Genomic DNA, 22,292 nt, shown 5'->3' with positions numbered 1-22,292 from the left:
AAGAACTAACCTAGCTGAAACAAATAAATAGAAGTCAGTTTTCAACTAGTTTAGTTAATGCAATTCACTACAGAAGGTCTGACAGGGGCAGGGAGGGAGCATAGACAACCTCTTTTTGTGGCAGCCGATATGTGCATCAGCTTCAACGATGCACCTTCAAGTCCTGGAGCCTATTCTAGAGCACAATCACACTCCCCTAAGTTTGTTCAAGTATTGCCAGCTCCCCTCTGATGTAGGCTGACCCAGGCAGGAGGCTCAGAGCACCATGGCTACCTCCTTCCTGTCAATGAAAGCATTATTCATTTTATACACAGGAGGAATCTGCCTTCCCCGAGCACCTCAGTGACATCCAGAATAAAAATTATATATCAGTTTGATGGATGAAAAAAGATGAAGTTGTGTGAAGTTAAAGGGCCTGACTAGGGCTGGGAAGGCAGTCAGTTACAAAGGCAATAAGGGAAAGCAAAGTTTTCCTTGTGATTGTTCCCTGTGCCGTCTATACTCTATTTCATGGATGCTCACGATCTCTGCAATTTGTTCTGGGTATGACTGATGCTCTAATGTAGGCTGAATGACAGACTCCTTGCCATGTGCTATTGATACTGAAACTCCGAAAAGATACATAGCATCATAAATAACACAAACATAGTCATTTCAGAGTACATGCTAAGGGTGGCATAAGGCCAGAAACATTATTTTTCAGTTCTTTGCTTTCAAATACATCTTCATTTTTTAAAACTATTTTTCTCTGGCCTACTAACCTTAAGTACCTTCAAGCGATTGAGTAAGATAGTCCCATCTTTTCTAGACTACATCAGAGAATAAATAAAAAGATGTGTAACTTCTCACAGCGCTCTGTTTTTCATCTAACAATCTACTAGATTGTCATCCTCCCTGGTTTTATTTACCTCTTCAGACACAAGCATTTTAAAACTGTTGCCTCACAGGAGACTTTAGAAGATTCTCACATCATCGAAATCCTGTTCAAATACCTGCTGTGAAAATAACCAGTCCTACATAAACCTTTTGTTAGCTGTTGCCAAAGACTATCTAGTTTTCAGGCAGAAGCGGTGCCTCAGGATGTCAGATGTGCATGCAATGCCACATTGAGAAAGAAAGATGCTCCTGCTTTCAGTAGATGTGTTTATTACAATATATACTAGAAAGTGTTTTGGTTTACTCTGTCGTCCTGGTTGAGTCTTTCCTCATCTCATCCATCCCCCTCTTGCCCCTCTGAAGCCATTTCTTAGAGCTTCTTTTTTAATTACCTTCTACCGGTTCCATGTGTTGGAAAAGCTGCTCAAAAAGCATGAAGAATCCCATTTTGATTGAATGGTTGTTGGGATAACTTGGATGTGGTGACTCTGAAGGAGTACTGTTGGTGAGGTTCAATAGAAGCCTGTCTCAGGATGTAATTACCAGAGCAGGTGTGCATGACGCTGGATCCTGAAACCAACTGCTTTACTCTTTTGCTAATTCTCAAGCTCAAAAGCACATCAAAGGTCAACAACTTGCTTGGTCCTCTTCTCAATTATGTCTCAGATTAGCCTGCCTAAACCCCAAGGTTGAATGTAAAAAACACTCTCAAAACAATAACAGAAATGAATATTCAAATATCTGCACAGTGAATATTCACCATCACACTTCACCAAGCATTTAAACTTTCAAGACTTACATATCTTCAGGATAGTTTGGGGGGGCAGGGAAAACCTCTGAGCTATTCTTATCCTGCAAGAGCATTTAAAGCAACTTCTCCTTACGCTCATTAATTTTTAATACATTATTATGTGTATGTCCCTCTTCTCCTTTTAACAGCTTTTATTTTTATATCAGACAAGTAGTATGTTCAAAGTGCTTGCTTGCAATTCTATGTATGGAAATGAAATCATTGCTGCACATAGAAATTGTAAAGAACACGGATCACACAGTGTTTAGCAGACTGCAGCTGAATACAGAATTTTGACTGGCACATGGAAACCAGTCCACATGGGCATCTTCCAATTCCCAGTTAATTACTGGGAATTACTGCTGGCTTTGCTAAGTAGCACACTGCAGCACTGGTCCCTTTCAAAGAGTTAGGAAGTTCACAACTCATGTAACAATAGGCTGAGGTTGGTAAAGCAAAGCTCAGATCTTTTTCCCTAGTCAGAATTCTCTATTTAGAGGGATCTTTACTGAAATTTATATATGATTTAACCCACAGTGACTGGGGTCTTTAATCTAGAAGAGTGAGTGAGTGAGGTTTAGCAGCTGGCTACTTATTATTTTATGTTACCTGGAAATGGACTGTGACTGAGAGAAAGTATATTGGTCATGTTTCAATCATAGAAAGGGTTGGGTTCGGAGGGACCTTAAAGATCATCTATTTCCAACCACCCTGCCATGGGCAGGGACACTTTCCACTAGACCAGGTTGCTCAGAGGTCCATCCAACCTGGCCTTGAACACTTCAGAGATGCAGCATCTTCAGCTTCTCTGTGCAACCTGTTCCAATGCCTCACCACCCTCATTAATGGCCATCTGTGTTAATAAAATTGTAAAATACAGTGTCAGAGGATTACCAACATAAGGTGCTGCAGCAGTAACCACTTGTGCAGGTTCACAAACGATCCTGCTAACAACTTAATCGCAAACTGTGCCAGATTATTTCCTAAAATGAGAGAAAAAACCAACCCTGTAAAATTTAGATTCAGACTTTTCAGTTGAGGGGCGAAGCTTCAAGCATTGGCCTTCAAACATCTTACTTCAAAGTAAGCAGCTGCAGGCTCACACTTTAGGCTGAGATACAGAAGGAAACAGGAAAGCAGAGTCCCCCAACCCTCCCCACCTCTTCCCAAGGCCAGGGCACCCTTTCCTTCCCGCAGTCCTGGCGGTTCCCACGGCGGGGACCGTGGACAGGCTCGCAGGTGCAGGACCTGGTGGACACATGCTGGGGGTGCGGGGACCGGACACCAACCTCCGTAAAATGCACGGCGGGTGTCACCGCCGGGGATCCTCCGGGACCCCGGGGGGCCGCAGGAACCCCACTGTGCTCTGTGTGGGGCTCGGGGCGCCATGAGACCCCCGAGAGGAAGAGCCTGGACCTCCCTCCTGCTCCCCTCAATTGCAGCCGGGGCCCCCAGCCGCATCTACCCGGCGGCGCGGACCCGATCGGCTGCGGCACAAAGCCCCGAACTCCGCGGGAAGGGCGGCCCGTTCTTGGGCTCCGCCTTCGGCTCCTCCCCGGCGGCCGGGCCCGCGCCGAGGGAGCCGGAGCCGGCGCCGTGCAGCCCGCGGGGGGCGATGTGACTCGGGCGGCTGGGGTGCGGCGCGGGCTCGGAGGGGACAGAGAGCGAGACGCCGAGCCGGGGAAAGATGTGGCTGAAGCCCGAGGAGGTGCTGCTGAAGAACGCCCTCAAGCTGTGGGTCACTCAGAAAAGCAGCGGCTACTTCATCCTGCAGCGGCGTCGGGGCCACGGAGACGGCGGTGGCCGCTTCACGGGTACCTGGTGGCGCGGGGGTCGGCGGGGTGCCCGGCCGGGCCGGGAGGCGGGTCCCCCCCGCATCTGCCCCTCCGGAGCTCGGCCGCGCGGGGGAGCCGCCGGCGGGTCGGGCTGGGGGAGCCAGGAGCGGCCTCTTTGTTCGGCTCGGCTCGGCACGGCACGGCACGGCACGGCACGGCACGGCACGGCACGGCTGGCCTCGGCTCCGCTCGGCGATAACGCGGAGAGGGCGGGGGCGCCGCGGGTCCCCGGCCGCGGGCGGTGCGCAGGCTGCCGCCGGCCGGGCAGTATGGGCGGCCCCGGCTCTCCCCGAGTTGCCTGGGGAGCAGCTTCGCCCTTTCGTAGCCTTGAGCGGCGCTGAAGCCACTTTTATTGTTACTTCCCCGCGCTCCTCTCCCGACGGTTTCTTCAGCGTGACTAAGGGCGGCCGCGGAGCGAGTCAGGAGGAGCCGCGGCGGTGGCTGCGGCCGCAGCAGACGGCTGGGGAGCGCCTTCGGGGGGCTCGGCGGGGGTCCCGGGGGACGGCGGCGGGAGGTGGAGGGATGCCGGGGGCTGTCGGTGGCACCGCGTTCGGCTGTGCCACCCGTGCTCCCCCCCCGGACCGGCCGCGACCTGCGGCTCGCCTCCCCTTTCGGTAACGAGAGCTGTATAAATACGTATAGGACTCTTGGCTTTTGGACGGTACATGACATTACGGGGAAGGGGTTGTTAATTCAGTGTTGTGGAAAAGTGGATTGCCACTTTTTTTTTTGCGTTAATTATACTACGGCTTATGTGGCTGTAAATCAGGCACGTTGTATCCATGTGGCACTCCAGGTACGTGTAGTGAAGGATATATTCGGAGAAGAAGGATCACGCTGTACTCTCGCAGCAGTATGGATCCGTGAATAATTCCGGCGAGAACGCTACGTTAGGCTGCACTGACGTTGTAGAGTGAGGAATTCGGGCCAAACTTTTGATTCAAAGACATCAGCAGCTGAATTCAAACAAACAGTGCTTTGGAGAAACAATATAATTTAATAATTTAGTTCTTACTTAAAAGCAGTTGAGGCTGTTTTGTACCTTACCAAAATGAGAATTTTTAATGGTGGCTTATATATTTGAAAGGATGGTCAGGTATTTTCAGAGTCAGTGTTTTCTATGGTGTTTAAGAAACTGCATTACCACGTTTGATATTTATTTCATTAAAACCTTTTGTTCCTGAACCCTTGACCTTTGCCATTGCATAATACTGCTTTCTGCTATTTTTTTTATTTTTTTTTAATCAGAACTTATCCTCCTGTCTGTGCATAAAGTGCACAAAACTTAACTGTGGCTTGGTAGGTCCCATGCTATCCATGTATTACTAATGAAATGAAAGTTTTCCCAGCGCATTAAATGCTTACCCTCAGTGTTTTCCCCTGCCCCCTGTATGGAAGTCAAACCACTCTTCTGTGACAGTAGGGACGATGTGGATTAATTTTCGGAGTTAAAAATAGCTATTTACAGCTGCTTGATCTATGTCCAGGACAATCATGAGGTTCAGTTTCACAAATGTTAATGCCTCGTGCCTGAGCTTTTCACTATAGAAATTTGCAAGCTTAAACCAAACAAACTGCTTTTCTCTCTGGTTAAGTTTTATGTGAATCATCTTACTGAATCTACATTGCATAGGCTTGCTCAAATCTCCTCTGGCTGGCAAGGGAAAGCTGCTCCGGTCTCACACATTTTGCAAGGGAACTGTAGATTCTGACAGTCTCTTAAACCATTTGGAAATGTTTGTATTTAAAAGGGCTTAGAAATTTGAGTCCTACAACCAAAATGCAAGAGTTATGGAGCATTAAGCCTAGCTGGAGTTAGACAGATAGTGTAATTTTTTTTCACAGTTTTCACTTGGAATGAACAAAATGGAGACCTGTACTGAGAAACAGCTGGGCTTTGCTGGTAACTGCTTTCAGTGCAAAGCTTACCTCCTGATTCTTGCTTTACATGACTACAGAGACACTTTGTTAGTACCTGGCATTTCCAAACTGGAAGATACAAAGGGCAGTAAAACACTGCTGTATTTCAGAGGATGGTCTACCAAGCAGTAGAGCCAAAAGTTATGTTTGTTTCACTGGGGAAACAAAGCTTAAATGAGAGCAGTATCCATGTCTGTTTTCTCTTCCCTTTAATAACATAAGCCCTGGCCAGTTGCAGTTAAATTTGATGAAAAGGTGGAAGTTTCAAAGATGTGAAGATCCCGTACGTGAAGGCAGGTGCCATGGTAAAAGAGAATCTCATAACTCCTATGGTGAGGAGGAGGCTGTGTATCCTCAGGTCGTGTTAGACCCATGTGGGATCAGAAGAACAAAATCCCCAGAAGACTAGATTTCATAAGAGTGTAGATGGGGCAGCAGACCACCCGAGATGTAATTTGCTTTAAACAAGGTGGAAGGGTGCAACGCCTGAGCTGTCCTTGTGCCTGTTGCTGCAAAATGCTATTTGCACTGAACCTATGAAGGGACATCTGTTTTATGGCCCAATTCTCATATTTACATGTCTCTTTTTCTTCTAGGACACCACTTCTTCCTTACTAAGGCATTTTGTCTTTTAGGTAAGAGTAGGTTAGCACAGCTGGAGGGTATATTTTATGTGGTTTTAATTTCTGTAGGACGGACTAGAGAAGATCTCTTGCACAAATGCGTTTCTTCTGTATCTGCGTCTCTTCACGTACTGTGTTTTAGTCAGCCTCTGAGCAGATGTTTGTAAGTGAGAGACTGTATTTCCTACTGTTATTTAATTTGTGTCCTAGGGCAGTTACCAAATGCGCACTGGGCTTGCAAGCAGTTGGCACAAAAAATGATGGAGGCTGTATTTAACTCTTCCTTACCTGACCAGTGACATTTTGTGTTCTGTCTTCCCAAGAGAGATTCTTTTGCTCATAAATGTTTAGCTTGCCACTTCACCTGGATCTCTACTTGACAGCTCTGTTAGGAAGGAAAATGATAATGTTTTAGAAATACTTTACAAAACATGAATTATTTTTTAACTAGTAACTAATTTAAAAAATATTTTTAAGTTATAGATTTAAAAAAAATTATTTAGCTCATCAGTTTCTGTTTGTTCAGGGTTTTTTTTAGCCTAATTGGAGAGCCTTTTAGTGATCCCTACGAAAAAGGCTTGTGATGTAGCTATGACTGACAGGTCAAAGTTAGTTGGATTTCATACTTGCTAATATCTTTGGTTCTGGAGTTACATATTAAGGATAAGCTTGAGATGCCATTAGTCAAAAATACTGTCAAATGCCTTACGGTAAATACTACAAGATGATTTAGTCTTTAAGTGAACCACTACTTTCATTTTTATTAGAGGATGTTGAAAGCTTCATGCACTTTTCTGTTTGATTAGATTAGTTTTGTGCATTTTGACAGCAAAACTGCTTGTTCTGGGAGGTGTTGGGAACAATTTCATCAAGAGTGCTGGACTGAGAGTAGTTTTTCATTCTTACCAAGCAGCTAGTGTTGCAGTTGCTGTTTATACAGTGCTTCATATTGCACACTCTTAGCATATAAAATCCCCCTCAGGATTCTTTTAAACACTTGTGAATCCTCCCTTTTATAAATGAGATTAAGTAAGACTTTAATATGAACTCTTATTTCAAGTAGCTTTTTGTCTTGTTGAGATACAGTGCTGCTTAAACTTCATGCTTGAAGTAGATCAGTAAAAGATTATGTTTTGTTCCTGTTTTATCCATGTTTTTAATTTAGTTATGATATCTTGCCCTACTATTTTTCCAGCCTCCATTTTCAGCTCAGGGCACTTTCCAAACTGGATATGGTCTTTTATTGTTTGCAAATTGCAGAGGATGAACATTTTGAAAGGAAATTCATTTCTTCTTCTGCTCATATAAACCTTTACGGTTCACAACTCTAAATATAAGATAATACACTGGAAAAAAGAAGCATCTTCTGTATGTGAATCTGAACCTTATTATTACTTTAGTAAAAACAAATGTGGTGGGAATGACAAATAGACTTCCATGAGCTATATGCCAGCAATTGAAATAAAGTCCCATTTTAGGATTTAATTTTTTCTTTTAAATAAAATTCTTGCAGGGTGATAGCTTTCAACTGATCTACAGAGTACCTCTTGGTTGTGAATGGAGATTTGACTAGTTACGTGATAAGACCTTTCTTTCTTATTTTCCGTTTGCCTGGATTTTAATTTTTTTAATGCATACAGAAAATTGGCTGTTGGTAAGCTCTGTGTCTTTTTCCTGGAAACTAAAAAAGCAAAATATCTTTTGCTGCTCTTTCATACTGTTCTGTTCAAGCGGTCCTGTAACCATTGTTAATACCTCAGCTTTTAGTAGCCTTGTGCACCTCCCAAGGTCTGAAGTAAATAATTTTTATAATAGAGTCAATTTCAGGGAAGGGAAGCAAGGGGACCACAGTGGTTGAGGATTCTTTCAACTCAAGACAGGGAATCCATTTAGATGGCCCCTGTTCATTACAGGGAGAGGGGCAAAAATACCATGAAGACTTGGATTTTTACTAAAGAAAGCAAATAAATTTTTTTCCTTCTGGAGAGCGGGAAGGCAAAATGAATAATATATTCTTAGAATCATATTAAAAGATGCATCCCAATACAGTCTTCAAAACAGCTTGTCTTTTTGTCTTAGAATATGTTCAGGATACCAAAACAAGTTATGGATGGATAAATGCTCAACCTGAGTGCTGATGGGAAAAAAACCACCCAAACAAAACACTTTTATTTCAAATGCAGCAGTTTGAGGAGAGGAAGATGCCACAATGCTGATATTAATAAAGGATATTGGTCACTTTATTATGCTCACTGTCTGCATTCGTGTTTTGTTTTCTTAAAGAACAGCTCTCTGAAGCCTTGCACAGGAGAGAGAGAAATCTGCATACTTTATTAAAAGCTTGGACTCTTGTCAAAATGTTATCTAGCCTTGCCCACAACTGGAATTCAGATGGGCAGGTTTTTTTCCCCCTTTTTAATCTCTTTATTTTACTGAAACATTTTTTTAAGGAGCGTGCATACTTGTAAGCTCTTTCCTAAGAGGATGGCTTCTTTGTTACAGTGTTTGAGCTGGAAGGAAGGATAGGAGCAGGGGGCCAGGCTACTACCTGCAGAACTGGGCACTCAGATTCCTGACCCCTATGCCTCCTTGATCTCTGTGTGCTTCTCTGGCCCCCTCTGCTTGGCTTTCTAGGGTATTTCCTAATCCTAAGGCACGGATGGGGAAGGTGAAATGCAGAAGCTTGTGTTGAAATATTACCATTGTGTTAAATGCTAATATTAAAGGTGAGGAAGTACCTTTGATTCGAAAGGAGGGACTGTGGGGTTGTGTCTGCTTAGCGATTGACCACCAACTTGTGCAAGACTAATCCAGTAAACAGCTATGGTGTCTTTTTATTTTCATGCTGTGGAGGCCAAGTGGCACAGGAAAAGGCAGGAGAATCATAGAACATGGGGACTGGAAGGGACCTTAGAGGACCATCTAGTTCCAACTCCCCTGCCATGTGGCAGGGTCACCTTCCACTAGAACAGAATGCTTAAAGCCCCATCCAGCCTGGCCTTCAACACTTCAAGAGGTGGGGCGTCCCCAACTTCTGGGCAACGTGTTTCAGTGTCTCACTCCCCTCATAGGAAAAAATGTCTTCTCTGTAAAATAATTAAGAATGTCTGTGGTGGCAGAGTTTAGGTAGCACTAGTTCGGTCTGTTCAGTGTTATTTACAGCACACACCAGAAAAAGCGAAAGACTTTTTTATATTGCCCCAATTAGTGCCCTGTGTTTGAATAATGTACAGGGCTGCAGCAGCAGCTTGTGTATCCCATCTTCTTGTCCATTTTCAGGTGGAAAACAGTTTCAGGTATTTTCACTTGTAATGTGAGAATCAAAGCATTTGGCTCAGTGGCCTTCAGGGCTATAAAAATAGGCTTGGCGTGACCTGGACTGATGGCAGAGGACTGAGATAAGCAGCTGTGAGTGCTCTGCCATGGCAGCATTCCCGCCTGGGGAAGCAGCCCACGGGGAAGCAGGGCTGAGGAGAAATAACCAGTGCCCCAGGGCAGTGATGCCATTTCCACCATGCCAGGAGAGAGGGTGCATGGTCTTTCCCTCTCTAGGTGGTGGTCCAGTGCAAGAGCTCAGCGTCACATCCAGGAACATGTCCACCTTCCCTGGAGCACTGGGACCTAGGAATAATAATTAAGTAATTTGTTACCGTTACGTGCCAGATTTAAAGAAGTCCCAGCTCAGCAGAAACCAATTTACCTAGTGGCAGTGTTTGATCTAGCAAAGCCTGCCTTGGAAGTATTGTAAGAGTTTGGATCTTGAGTATTTAGCTGGGTGAATAAATGCTTGGAGCGTTAGGTCTTTATGCTGAAATCTAATGTCTGTGCTTATCTTTGAGTGTGGTGAGCCCTTATCATTACAAAGGAAACACAGCCTTCCTACAGCTGTTGGAGGAGTCCTTCTTCATCTTTTTTTGTACTACTTACTCAAATATGTTCTGCAACTTTTTTTCTGGTGGTAGAAGCATAATAAGAAATACTTTCTAATGGGTGCTGTATTGTATCAAAACCTTTTGATATAATTTTGCAAATGAAGACAACGTGGCTGTTGTAAAGCCAAGATGGTGTTCCTATCCATCAAAAACATATATTTTAGGGAGGCCTGAGTGAAAGTAACAACCTGCTTGACATCTGAGTTTGGAACTTTTAGAGAAATCAAATCAAGGTAGTATGAAAGGTGTCCCCAAACATTTATACTGGGGGCTACCACTGGCCAACAGTAGCTTTGTGCCCACTGTCCTGGGCCATATCCTGAGGTGCAGCTCAAAAATCTCCACCTTAGCCTATAATGCTTAGTGCCTTTGGGAGGTGTGGCACTCTCTGGCTGGGCTGTAAGAGGAGGCAGCAGTGGATCCTCAGTGCATCTCAGCTATGGGTCTTGCCTTGGACCACCCATGGGGTTGTGGTCACTGGTTAGGGCTCCTGCATGTTAAGGTGGTTGAGGCCCAGTGGGAGTCAGCTTCATAACCCCCCCATCTCTCTTGCAGCAAGGACATTGGTCCTAGAGAGAGCTTCTAAGATGCATTGCAGAGCCAGGCATCAGTCCCTGCTCTTTGGTGCTGTCCCAGGAATGCCCTTTTGTCAGGCTGAGCTTATCCTGGTCGGTGCGAAAAGCAGCTTTCTGCTCCATCAGCTGGAGCACAGGGATGGCAGGGACTAGGGAATGGGTACATCCATGTTTTCCTTCCTGTGTTCTGCCTGATGGTGGGCTCTTCCAGTTTGCTTACCTCCTCTAGCGTGGCTAATTGCTGCCCACCATGGCTATTGTGAGACTAGTTGTTTGCAAATCATTGCGGGATAGAGGAAGCTATGTGAAGAAGTGTAATTAGGATTCAGGGTATGGAGTGCTTTCTGCCTCAAAAAGCCGAGATTAATTCTGCTTTATTGAAGCTGTTAGTTCGATTTCACTGTCCTTAAAAAAACCCCAGCTTTATTTTTATGATTGTCTGAATTGTTTGATTTGCTCTTTTCTCCCAATTCATGTGCTTGAACAGCTTAGAGTGCTTCTTGCAGCGATTAACTCTCCTTACAAAACTGCAACCACTGGGAAGCAACTTGTGCTGTTAGCTTCTTCCTCTTCCTGGGAAGAGCTTTCTCGTTTTGGATAAAGTATAGCTTTTGTCAGACAGCTGGGCTTATTTTTCTTTCTGCCCCCAGCTTTCTGTGGTGGAGCAGATGTAGCAAGCCACAGTAAGCTCCCAAGGATGAAATGGAAGGCATACTTTCCACTTCATGACTTTGTACTGGAGCGATAGCATGGAAGGATGCTGTGCCGTGACTGTAATCGTAAATGCCTCAATTTGGTGGTTTTGTCTCACAGAAATAACCTAGTCTGATTGAAAAAAGAAAGAGGAGTATGACTATTTAAAACATGGCTTTGGCATGATATGAGTGAGTGTAACCACCAATTGCTCTTTTCCACGTCCCTGCAGAGCAGCCGGTCCTTCGTGACCGCTTGGTGCCATCACTTTCCTATTTTGGAAGTACCAGGTGCCTGTGGCTGAGAGAAGCCTCAGCTTTGGAGTTACTAAGCATCTTGGCAATCTGGTTTGTGTCCTTGTATGGTGGTGGTCCTCTGCCTGTTTTCTTGGAAGAACTGGAATTGGGAAATACTTTTAAGTCAGGCCTTGTTGCACATCTGTCCTGCTGTGCTGGTCTCAGGTGCAATGGAAATCTCAAGTCTTTTTTTTTTTTTTCCAAGTAGACTTAGGAGAAGTGAAAGGACAATTTTCTCTCTTCTTCAAACTTCTGCAGCGGTCAATTTGCTTGTACAGTGACTAAAGCTGTTGCCTAGGATGCTGGAGACACAGGCTGGACTCTGTCTTCTATGTCACCCCTTTGATTTTGGAAGAGGGGGTGTAAGTGCTTCATTTGGGAGGTTCGGGGCTATGGCAAATGGGTGGGAAGAGGTGCCCCTGTGTGTGCATCTGACCTGCTGTTCCTCAGATTTTAAAAGTGCCATCAGAATTTCTCATTAACTAATTGCAGATACCACATATAATTGCTTCTTTGAACTACATTGGCTTTCACTCTCCACTTTGTAATGAATTTATGAGTTCATGTTAAACAAAAGATCCTGGCTGTGGTGACCAGATGTCTTATTTAAAAACAAAGTAAAACTGAAAGGGTAGCATTGCTGAGTGTTGTCGTACTTCAGGCTTCCTTGTCACTTAGGCTTAGATTTAACTCTTCTTTTTTTTTTATTTTTTTCTTCCCCCACCGGCCCTCCCAGAAAAAAAAAAAAAAAGGCAATGGCAGCTTTGACCTTTTGCCTTTTCGTTTTATTTTTTGGTAGGATTTTATTAACTTATTGGTCCCAGACTTCTAAGTGATCAGTTCAAGTTCCTCTGCCTTACAGCTGCCAAAGTGACCACCCCTTTTATGGGAAGGCATTTGAGTAGTTCTCAAAAATTTCCCTTTAAGGCCTTTAGAATATGATGGAGGTAAGTAGAAATCATCTTGCTGTATGTAGAGGGTATCTTAGACTGCCTCTTGAATGTTATCCTAAAAGATGGAAATGATAGATAGTTTTTCGGCCCAAGTTTTTAGTTTGAGTTCAACTTTAATCACCCTCTGCCCAGAACCTTGGAAGTTTGAAAGGATTTTTGAAATACCACGTAGATAATTAACAACGATTTGGAAAAGGAGCCTGCATTCTTTAGTTTGAAAGATATGGTATGTTTAGTAGAAGTTGGTGTTAAATTAACTTACTGTAAACATGTTCCTGTTCCTAGATTAGTTATGAACATGACACAAGATAAATTGTACTGGGATTTTTTATCTTTCTGTGGGGTATAAGGAACCATGTCTTCAAAGATTAAGAGTGGTGCACTTGTGATAGTTCATTTGAGAACCTGATCCTTATAATCCTTGCTTTGTGTGTATGTGTGTGAAGAAATTCTCAACAAGTTCATGCTGCACAATGTCCTGTTTGTGTCCAACTTGGTTACAGGTTGACCTCTGTAAAGGGGAGACAGTCCCTAGCTGAAATGGTTCCTTGGTAATTTTTATACTCCAGTTTATTTACTGTATTTTATCCACAATGTGCATGTACACTTGATAGAAATGGATTTGCAATTGGAAGTACAACAGTCTTGTTTTACTTGGAGATATCCAGTTTCCAGTATTCAAACAACAAAATATGTATGAAAGTAGATGTTTTAGTGAAATAAGAACTACCAAGTAAAGTGTGGGATTTGTAGTGAGTTTTCCAGATGTGTTTTATAAACTTTCTAAAAAAGTACAGGTAGGTGTTGCCCTACCTGAAACCCAGGTTCCAGCTAAAGTGATCAGATTTGTTGAGGAAAAGCATATAATTTCAATAGAAAAGGGCCTTTTCCCACTTCTCCTGTCTTTTCCTCCATATTTGTCAAAAGTGTACATACTACACTGGACATTTGCATGTGACTTTTAGCCTGGAAATAGTTTTTTTGCATGAAGAAACTTGTACCTTTTGAGGAACCTGCAATGTTCTGTCAGTGGTCTGTAGTAGAAGGCTATCTAAACCTACGTCTGCAGCTTTCTTTAGTACAGTTATTGTATGGTTAATTGCTTTTCCTGAAATACTTCTGAGTCTTGGGAGGTCAAAAAGCGGACAAGAAGTTGGTGAAGTGGCTCGTAAAAGGGGAAGAGGTACTCTGAATTTTATGTTCTTCCCACAAGTCTTGTCCCATATAGAGTAAAAATAAAAAAGCAGTGGGAGTTTTGGGGAAGAAAACCTGTGTAGCAATTCTTCTGCCTTTTCCCCTTCTGCTTCTGTTTCCTTTCACTTTTTACTGTCCTGTAGTATAAAGGGTTTTGCTGTTGCCTGTGATGCAGAAGAGGTCTGCATCATCCTGACCGAAGGCAAGCTGATGCATGAACATGTGAGCCAGAGACCCTTTATATCATTTATATGTACTTGCAAGACAGAGACCCTTTTATTTTATAAACAGATTCACTTTTATAAAAGACCCTTCCATGGAACAAACTGTTAGGACATATTATTATAACGGTGCTTGCTCGCAAGCTCGGTATTTTTCAAAGCAGATTTCAAAATCAGCATACTGCATAAAGTTTCTTGGTTTTTTGTTTGTTTAGGGATTTTTAGGTTGTTTATTTTCTGATGTTATGTTACCCTAAATGAGTATGAGGCAACTTGCACTGGAAAAATTTTGCCTCTAGTTTTTGTGATTTTTCATGCTACGACAGTTTCAACTAAATGATCGTGTTAGGCTTGAGTGTATATATTAATGTTGACTCCTTTTCATGCTCCTGCAAATGCACTCTTAGTAATTCCCTTTTCCCCCGTTCTCTGCCTCTGTCAGTCTCTTCTTTATTTTTGGACGAGACCAAAACATGGGGATGGGACCCACTCTTTGTGCTTGCTCAACTTCAGCAGTGCTTGCTTTTATTTTCCCCTACTGCCCCTTATGTTCCCTCTGGAGCAACCCCACCACAGAACTTTCTGGCAGAGGTGAGACGTGACAGGACCCCCTGTCAGCCACAGCGATGGCTTGGATTGATTTAGGTGTGGGGTTCCTGAGCCCTTGCAAACCCTTTGTAGTGGAGCCAGCCCATACTCTTTTCTTTTTTTTTCTCTTTGATTCTTAGTTCTGGCTCCTCTTTGTCATCTTTAGTTAATATTTTAGCTATGGGTAGTTTAGACAAGGGAGGTGATTATTTCTTTGTACAGTCAAAGGAGGAATGGGTTTCTTTTTGACAGTTTGTAAGCAAAATGGAAATTGTAAGCAGAAGTAAACAGTGAGAAGAGGAATTGGTATTTCTGGTCTGTTATTCAGGAAGAGAAAAAGGAATTAATTTTGCACAGGCTAAGAAGTAAACCAAAGTTTTGCAGCTACTTCTGTGCTTTCATATGTTTTTCCATGGTTTCTGAAAAAAAAAAAAAAGGTATTTCACAAATTAGATGTTCTTTAAGTGTTCTCTAGGAATTTTGGTAGCACTTGCTGTTCATTGGCTTTTTTCCGGCTTTAGTGAAATGAAAGGAAATCTTTCTCCTAGGTCTGTCATCAGGAAAAAACATGCACAGCGCTTCGTAAGTTTCTTCTTCTTTTTCTTTCGTGTGGCGGATCAAGTCTTTTGAAAGTTAAACCATATTTTTGTCTCTACATCATTTGATGCTCTCTTACTGGCTTTAATCCAGCTGTTTTTAAGACTGCACACCGAAGTTGGTGTTTTGATTTCTGTCAGCACGGGTAATTTACTACCTTTTATACTAGGATGAATTTTTATGTCTTTTTCTTTTAATTACAGGACAGCATTTAGCAATTTCAGCTATTTTATGTATTATTGGTCTCCAAATTCAGATCTCCATTTTAAATAGATGGGTGTAACATCTAGTCACATATTTAGCTGAGAAGAAAACTGCTGGTGAAGTATATTTCCCTGTACAGTTTTAAGACATATTTTGCCCAATTTCTGCTTGGCTTTGAAAACATCATCAGCAGTGAGTGTGGATGCAAGGTCGCTCTCGGAGGGTTTTTGATGCTGTTCCATATGAGCTTCTTACACCTTTAGGTCAGAAAGCGGTTACAATGCTGTTTTGTTGTACTATACTCAAATTAATTAGCCATGGTTTGTGGTCCAAGTAGGAAGGCAATTAGGATGAGGACTTTGTAGGTCTCCATGGTTTCCATTAATCACTTAGGTGATGGACTGGAGAATGCCATTTTTAAAATGGCATGTGGTGCTAAGGGCTGGCAAACGTTTTGGAGGCTGAGAGTAGTTCCTTTTGTGTTGGGTTAATGTTGAAGGAACAAAAATACAGCAGGTTGGAAAGATTACACGTGCTAAGGGAAAACATAGTATTGCAGAGAACTTCCTGGATACCCTAGTGACATAAGCACACATGGTAAAGCCATTACTTGCTAAGAGCTTGTGTCTCTGCAGGATGCACAGGGGAACTGAATATAAAGTTACTCCTGAATCGCTATTTGTAAGCACCATAAACCAAATCTGAGTTACTTTAATATGCAAATCATGGCATTCAGATAACTTTTTCATGGATAGCTTGATTTTGCTTGCTTGAGGGAATGGGTAGCAAGAAAGGCCAGCAACTCCAGGTGACCTCCAGACTGGAAAGTCTTTTTTGGAGGCAGCAATTGCTCCAGTTTTTCAAAATGAGTTTGCCTGTATTGATATCAAGTGCTGATTTATAGTGGGATACTGCCCCAAGCTCTCTTGGATACAGTGGCATGTATGCAAAGTCCAGGAAGTGACCTCCCATTCTGCTTGTGGCTGAGACTTCAGTAGCAGTGAGCATCAGGTCCAGTGTAGAGTGTCATGCTTAAAGATAAGCTGGATTGATTCCAGTTTAAGCTTAAGAACAATGAACTTTTTGAAAAATATGACCGATAAGGAAGAGATGAGGTGATTGGGGTTTCTTTAGAAAAAGAGAAATCATTAAAGGATAGGAAACTATGATGATACTTTTTCATTATGTCAGGCATCAACATCAGAAGTGCCTGTGGCCAACTACTCTCCATGTTCCAGGGGAAGATTAGTTTTTAGCAGGAAAGTTTAAGATTTTGGTGGGTGGCTTGTTTGTTTGGGGTAGTTTTCGTTTGGTTTGGTTTTTTCCTTGGTAAGAATACTTAATGAAAACAGCGGAAGAGGCTAGCTGGGGAAGTTGTTGCATCTTGGTTGTTGGAGGTTTTGAAGAACAGGTTAGACAAACACCACTTATGGCATAGGTGTATTTATCCAACTTCAGAGTGGGGCTGGAATGGTGACTTCTTAAGGTGCCCTCAGGTCTTTCCACTTTGATTCTGTGGTTATATACATATATATGAGGCAAAACCTGAAGTGGAAAGAACTCTGTATGCTTTTGATCTTCTAATCTGCTTTGCCTTTTGCATTTTGAGCACCTATAAATCACAGCATAAAATTGGGGAGGAATCGTTGTCGTTACGTTCTGTGTTTTAATTTTACGTCTTCAGATGTGAAATGACTTGTAGGCTACGGAAGTGAAAACTAGTGGTAATCCTCTTTTCCCCCCTCTTTCTCTGCAGGTCGCTTGGTTGGTGCCCTGGACGCCGTATTAGACTCTAACGCACGCGTCGCTCCATTTCGAATTTTACTGCAAGTTCCAGGCTCACAGGTTTACTCTGCCATTGCATGTGGTGAGTTATTGAACGGATCAGAAGTTTACTGGGCCATAGCTATTGGTGAGTCAAAGACAGAAAACCCCAAACTGATTCTGAGCATGGTCAGTGTCTGCATGTCCAGGATGCTCGAGGTAACCCCAGCTAGTTGTGTGTGCGTGGAAAGCTATTGCCTATAGCTTGTTTAACAACCAAATTAACTTCTGGTTAAAAACCCAGATAGGACTTAGGAAAAGGTGTTTCCTAGGAACATTAAATTTCTATAGAAAACTTGTGTAGCTAAGAATGTTTTGCTGTGTTAAGTTTTTATCTCTTGCAGAGCAGTAATAGTCCCTTACAGCAAGAAACTTAGTTTAGGCTTTCACTGCTAAAGTGTTCTGCTTGCTTACTGTGAAATGTCTTAGCACACTTGGATATAATGAAACATAACTGGAACATTTGGAAGATGGTAGTGACTTAAGAGGTTGTTGCAGTGAGGAGTGTCTAATTGCCTGGTCTGTTGTGCACTAATCCCTTTTGCAGTGTTTCTGCAACCTCTGAAAGTTGAGCTCATCTTCAGGAAAGTGATGTCGACATGAGTGACAGCAGCCTTGCCATGGCACAGTAAAGGCCGTCTGAATGCATTTGTTCCATTCATCCTGTTCTTGCTAGGCCAATCTGCAGGGCTGTTCTTATCCTTTCTGTTCCTATCTATAAAATCCTCGCATTGAAATTTACAGCAGTTTTTCTTTGGGAATGGTTCAAAGCTGCGATCACTGAGCTTTAGACTTGACATTAGGAAGCATTTCTTTACTGAGAAAGTGGTTAGATCTGGAACAGGCTTTCTTCTGAGCCGTGGTTGATGGCCCACTGAATCTCTCTGTGTTTAAGAGGCATTTGGACAATGTTCGTAATAACAGGCTTTAACTAACTTTTGGTCAGCCCTGAAGTGGTCAGGCAGTTGGACTAGATGATTCCCAGAATTTCAAGGACAACAAGAAGAGCTTCTTCAAATAAATCAATAACAAAATGAAAACAAAGTATAATGTGGGCCCGTTACTAAATGGAGGGGAGACCCTAGTAAGATACTAGTAATAGTAATAGAGGAGGCAGAGGTACTGAACATCTTTGTATCAGTCTTTGCTGACCAGTCCAGCTCTTGAGAATCTCTGACCCAGATGACCAGGGTAGAGGAATATTGGAGGGAAGACTTCCCTCAGTCAAGGATTGGGTTAGAGAACACCTTGGCAAACCTGACATTCACAGATCCATGGGTCCTGACAGGATGCATCCATGAGTGCTGAGAGAGCTGGTGAACATCATAGCGAGGCCACTCATGATCAGCTTTGGAAGGTTGTGGTGATCAGGAGAGGTCCCTGAGGATTGGAAGAGACCCCGGTCTTCAAAAAGAGCAAGAAGGAGGACCCAGGGAACTACCAGCCAGTCAGCCTCAGCTCAATCCCTGGAAAGGTGATGGAGCACCTCATTCTGGAGGCCATCGCTGTCCACATGGAAGACAAGAAGGTGATCAGAAGTAGTCAGCATGGATTCACTAGAGGAAAATAATGCGTCACAGACCTAATTGCCTTCTATGATGAAAATCCTTCCTGGATGGATGAGGGGAGAGCAGTGGATATTGTCTGCCTGTACTTCAGCAAGGCTTTTGACCTTGTCTCTCACAACATCCTCACAGGAAAACTCTGGAGGTGTGGGCAGGATGAGTGAACAGTGAGCTGGGTTAAGAAGTGGTTTAATGGCAGGTCCTAAAAGGTTGTAATCAGTGGCACAGGGTCTAGTTAGAGGCCTGTCACTAGTGGTGTCCCCCAGGGTTCAATACTGGGCCCAGTGTTTACCTTATTCATCAATGATTTGGTTGTGGAGGGGCAGATACCTCCTCAACAAGTTCACTGATGACACAAAGCTGGGAGGAGTGGCTGATACCCAGAGGGCTCTGCAGCCCTTCAGAAGGACCTTGACAGGCTGGAGAGATGAGCAGAGAAGAACTGTCTGAAATACAACAAAAGCAAGTGCAGGGTCTGCACCTGGGGAGGAATAACTCCAGGCTTGGGGGCTGACCTGCTGGAAATCAGCTCTTTGGAGAAGGACCTGGAGATCCTCATGGACAACTAGCTGTTTATGAGCAAGCAATGTGCCCTTGGGGCCAAGAAGGCCAATGGTACCCTGGGGTGCATCAGGAAGAGCATTTCCAGAGGGTTGAGGGAGGTGATCCTGTCCCTCTACTCAGCCCTGTGAGGCCACATCTGGAGTGCTGTGTCCAGCTCTGGGCTCCTCAGGACAAGAGAAACATGGAGCTCCTGGAGTCAGTCCAGTGGAGAGCAATAAAGATGATAAGGGGACTGGAGCATCTCCTTTATGACGAAAGGCTGAGGAAACTGAGTGTGTTCAGCCTTGAGAAGAGATGACTGAGAGGGGACTTCATCAATGTCTCTCAGTATCTGAAGGGAGGGTGTCAAGAGGATGCAATCAGGCTCTTCTCAGTGGTGCCACACAACAGGACAAGAGGCAGCAGGCAGAAACTGATGCACAGGAAGTTTCACTGGAATATGAGGAAAAACTTCTTTACTGTGGAGGTGACTGAGCACTGGAAGAGATTGCCCAGAGAGGCTGTGGAGTCTCCCTCACTGGAAATATTCAAGAACTGTCGAGCAGGGAGGTTGGACCAGATGACCCACTGTGATCTCTTCCAACCTGACCCATTCAGTGATTGTTGTAGATCCCTTCCAACTGAAAACTGTTCTATTCTATTCTATTCTATTCTATTCTATTCTATTCTATTCTATTCTATTCTATTCTATTCTATTCTATTCTATTCTATTCTATTCTATTCTATTCTATTCTATTCTATTCTATTCTATTCTATTCTATTCTATTCTATTCTATTCTATTCTATTCTATTCTATTCTATTCTATTCTATTCTATTCATTTTCTTACACCGATCAAGCCATGAAATAGTTAGCTAATGTAAATGTTGACATGTTGTTGATGGCATTTGACATAGTAGTCCTTTAAATGGAAAAGGCAGTCTATATATTCATCCTTTTCCTCTGTACAAGCTCGTTCAGCAATTTCTCCTTACTTCAGCAGTGAGCCCTCTGCATGTTCTCCATTAATATTGGGAATTTTTCCCTGGCCCAGATGTGTGTGAAGAAGCTTGTGTAAAGTCTATTTATGCTATTTTTGTTTTGACTGCATTTTCTTTGTTTTGCAATTTCTCTGTGCTTTCTATCCCTACCTCCCTCCTTTTTATATTTAAATAATGCCATCTCATGGAGAAATTTAAGAGCTTCATGCTGTTACAGTCCTCTGATGAAGGCAGGTAGCTTTCATTGGAAAAGTAAGCTCAGTGTTGTTGTCATGGGACTTCTTGATTATTTGAACATATGCAGTACTCCTTTCTGGGGCTTATCTTGCCTTATCGGCACTTTTACTGTACACAGAATTTGGTTTATTTTTTTTCACATTAAAGAAACTACAAATCAAAAACTAGCTTGGTTGGAATGACTTTGCTGAGATAAACTTATTCGATTAATGTTTTTTAAAATTCTCTTTGGCTCTTATGAATGGATGCTCATCCTTGAGAAAATGAGATTTACAGTTACAGAGGGAAAGCAGAGAGGTCTGTTTTGTATGCTGTGTGGGTAGGACATGCATGGTTGCTAGAGTTGCACAGAAATGAAGAACCTTGGAAGCAGAATTTGTTTCTGAATAATATTGCTACTGTGAAACCCTGATATGAGTGTCCAAGGGAGAGCTTGTGGTGGCAATAGGAGTCAGAGGAATATCACCCAATCCCTTTCTTGGGAAGCTGGAGGAGGACCTTCCCCACACAGGAGAGGCTGTCACTGCTCACCTGGCTCTGCCCTGTCTGAGCGAGGTGCTTCATGCAAACATGATGTTAAGTGTCTATTACAGGCTTTGGAGGGAGCAGTGAGTCAAATTAAGGTTCCTGGTGCTCTATAGAACGGGCAAGGAGCAGCTCCAGCAACTCTTTCCAGTCTCCCACTGTAACTTCATTACAGATAGCCATCATGTCAGTAGGCAGTTAAATAAAATGACATTTTTTAATCGTGTGTTGGCAGTCCTCTATTGCAGGAGCTGTGGGCTTAAATGATAATATATACATAATGGTCAGATCTGTGTTACAGACTTTTGCAAATCTCGGAGGGCTGCTAGGAAGTCTAATCCAAGCATGACTGTTCTGGCAGAGATGTTTCAATCCATATGGTTAGTCATGTTATACCAGAACAGGAAAAAAAAATGCTGACCTCTGCCCTAATGTAGAGCCAGTTGCAATATTCCTTTCAGAAGGCTCATGGGCAAAACAGAAACTCCAGTCTCAGTCAAGTGAAGTAGGTTTTAGGAGAGGGAAAGCAAAAGGATTGGTGAGAAGTGGGTTTAAAGAAGAGATTATGAGGAATGAGGCAGTGGTTAGACAAAACACTCGGCATAGGCAGATGAAGAAGGTGGGTAAAAGGTGGAATAAAATACTGAGGAGCAGCACAGGAAGAGGAATAAGGAAGAGAAATAAGGAAGATATTGGCAATGCTTGGGTCTAATCACAGGACAACTTTAAAGCATGAAGTGGAAATCAGAAATGAAGAAAGGACCCAAGAAGCTGAGGAGCTGGCCTGACCAAATGAAAGGGGCAAAAAGATCTTTGTGTATTTGAGCGGAATCCCTGGAGGCAGGAAGGAAAGATTGCAGTAGCCCCCACAGGATATAACCACTGCCAGCACCCAGGTTCAGAGCAGTCCCAGCAGTGTGGATGCTGCTCTGAAAGGCATCTTGCTCACGGCTTATTTCACCAGAGGCAGCCCGGCAGCTCTCCCATAGAGTTGGTATCTTTTAGATTGGTCAGAAATAAAAATTCGACTCAGTATTTGCTTTTTGCAGCCATTTCAGTATAAAATTACTGTTATAGATATAATTTGTTTTCTTTACCTAAAGGACATTTAAGTGTCTTTTCTTTCATGATTGTTTTTTTTTTAATTTGACCTTGATTAATGATATTTATGAAGTTCCATTACAAGACCTTCCTGTCAGGGACGTTAAAACTTGGAAAGTTTCCCTGCCAGTTGGCATTCTGCATGGAAAACAGAGCAGAGGAAAGTGGAAAATCCTTACTTAGATTTGTCTTTTTTATTG

At 43.1% G+C, this 22,292-nt stretch overlaps 1 protein-coding gene across 4 annotated transcripts in view; it reads left to right on the top strand.

Annotated features, from left to right (window-relative positions):
* Positions 1-3,244: 3,244 nt before the first annotated feature.
* The window catches only part of TBC1D8 (TBC1 domain family member 8), a 50,853-nt gene continuing 31,805 nt past the window's right edge, over positions 3,245-22,292 (top strand). Inside the window, exons 1-2 of one of the 4 annotated variants that reach the window (XM_064646276.1) lie at positions 3,245-3,480; positions 17,054-17,209. In XM_064646276.1, coding sequence (XP_064502346.1) covers positions 3,354-3,480; positions 17,054-17,209 — 283 coding nt within the window. In that variant the 5' untranslated portion in view covers positions 3,245-3,353. Of the gene's footprint in view, positions 3,481-4,049; positions 6,057-17,053; positions 17,210-22,292 lie in introns of those variants that run through there. The other 3 variants (XM_064646273.1, XM_064646274.1, XM_064646275.1) reach the window with 3 other exon arrangements.

Source organism: Pseudopipra pipra, chromosome 2, assembly GCF_036250125.1.
Source record: "Pseudopipra pipra isolate bDixPip1 chromosome 2, bDixPip1.hap1, whole genome shotgun sequence".
NCBI lineage: Eukaryota > Metazoa > Chordata > Aves > Passeriformes > Pipridae > Pseudopipra > Pseudopipra pipra.
Note: the sequence above shows the minus strand (reverse complement) of the source record. Positions and strands in the feature narration are given on the sequence as shown.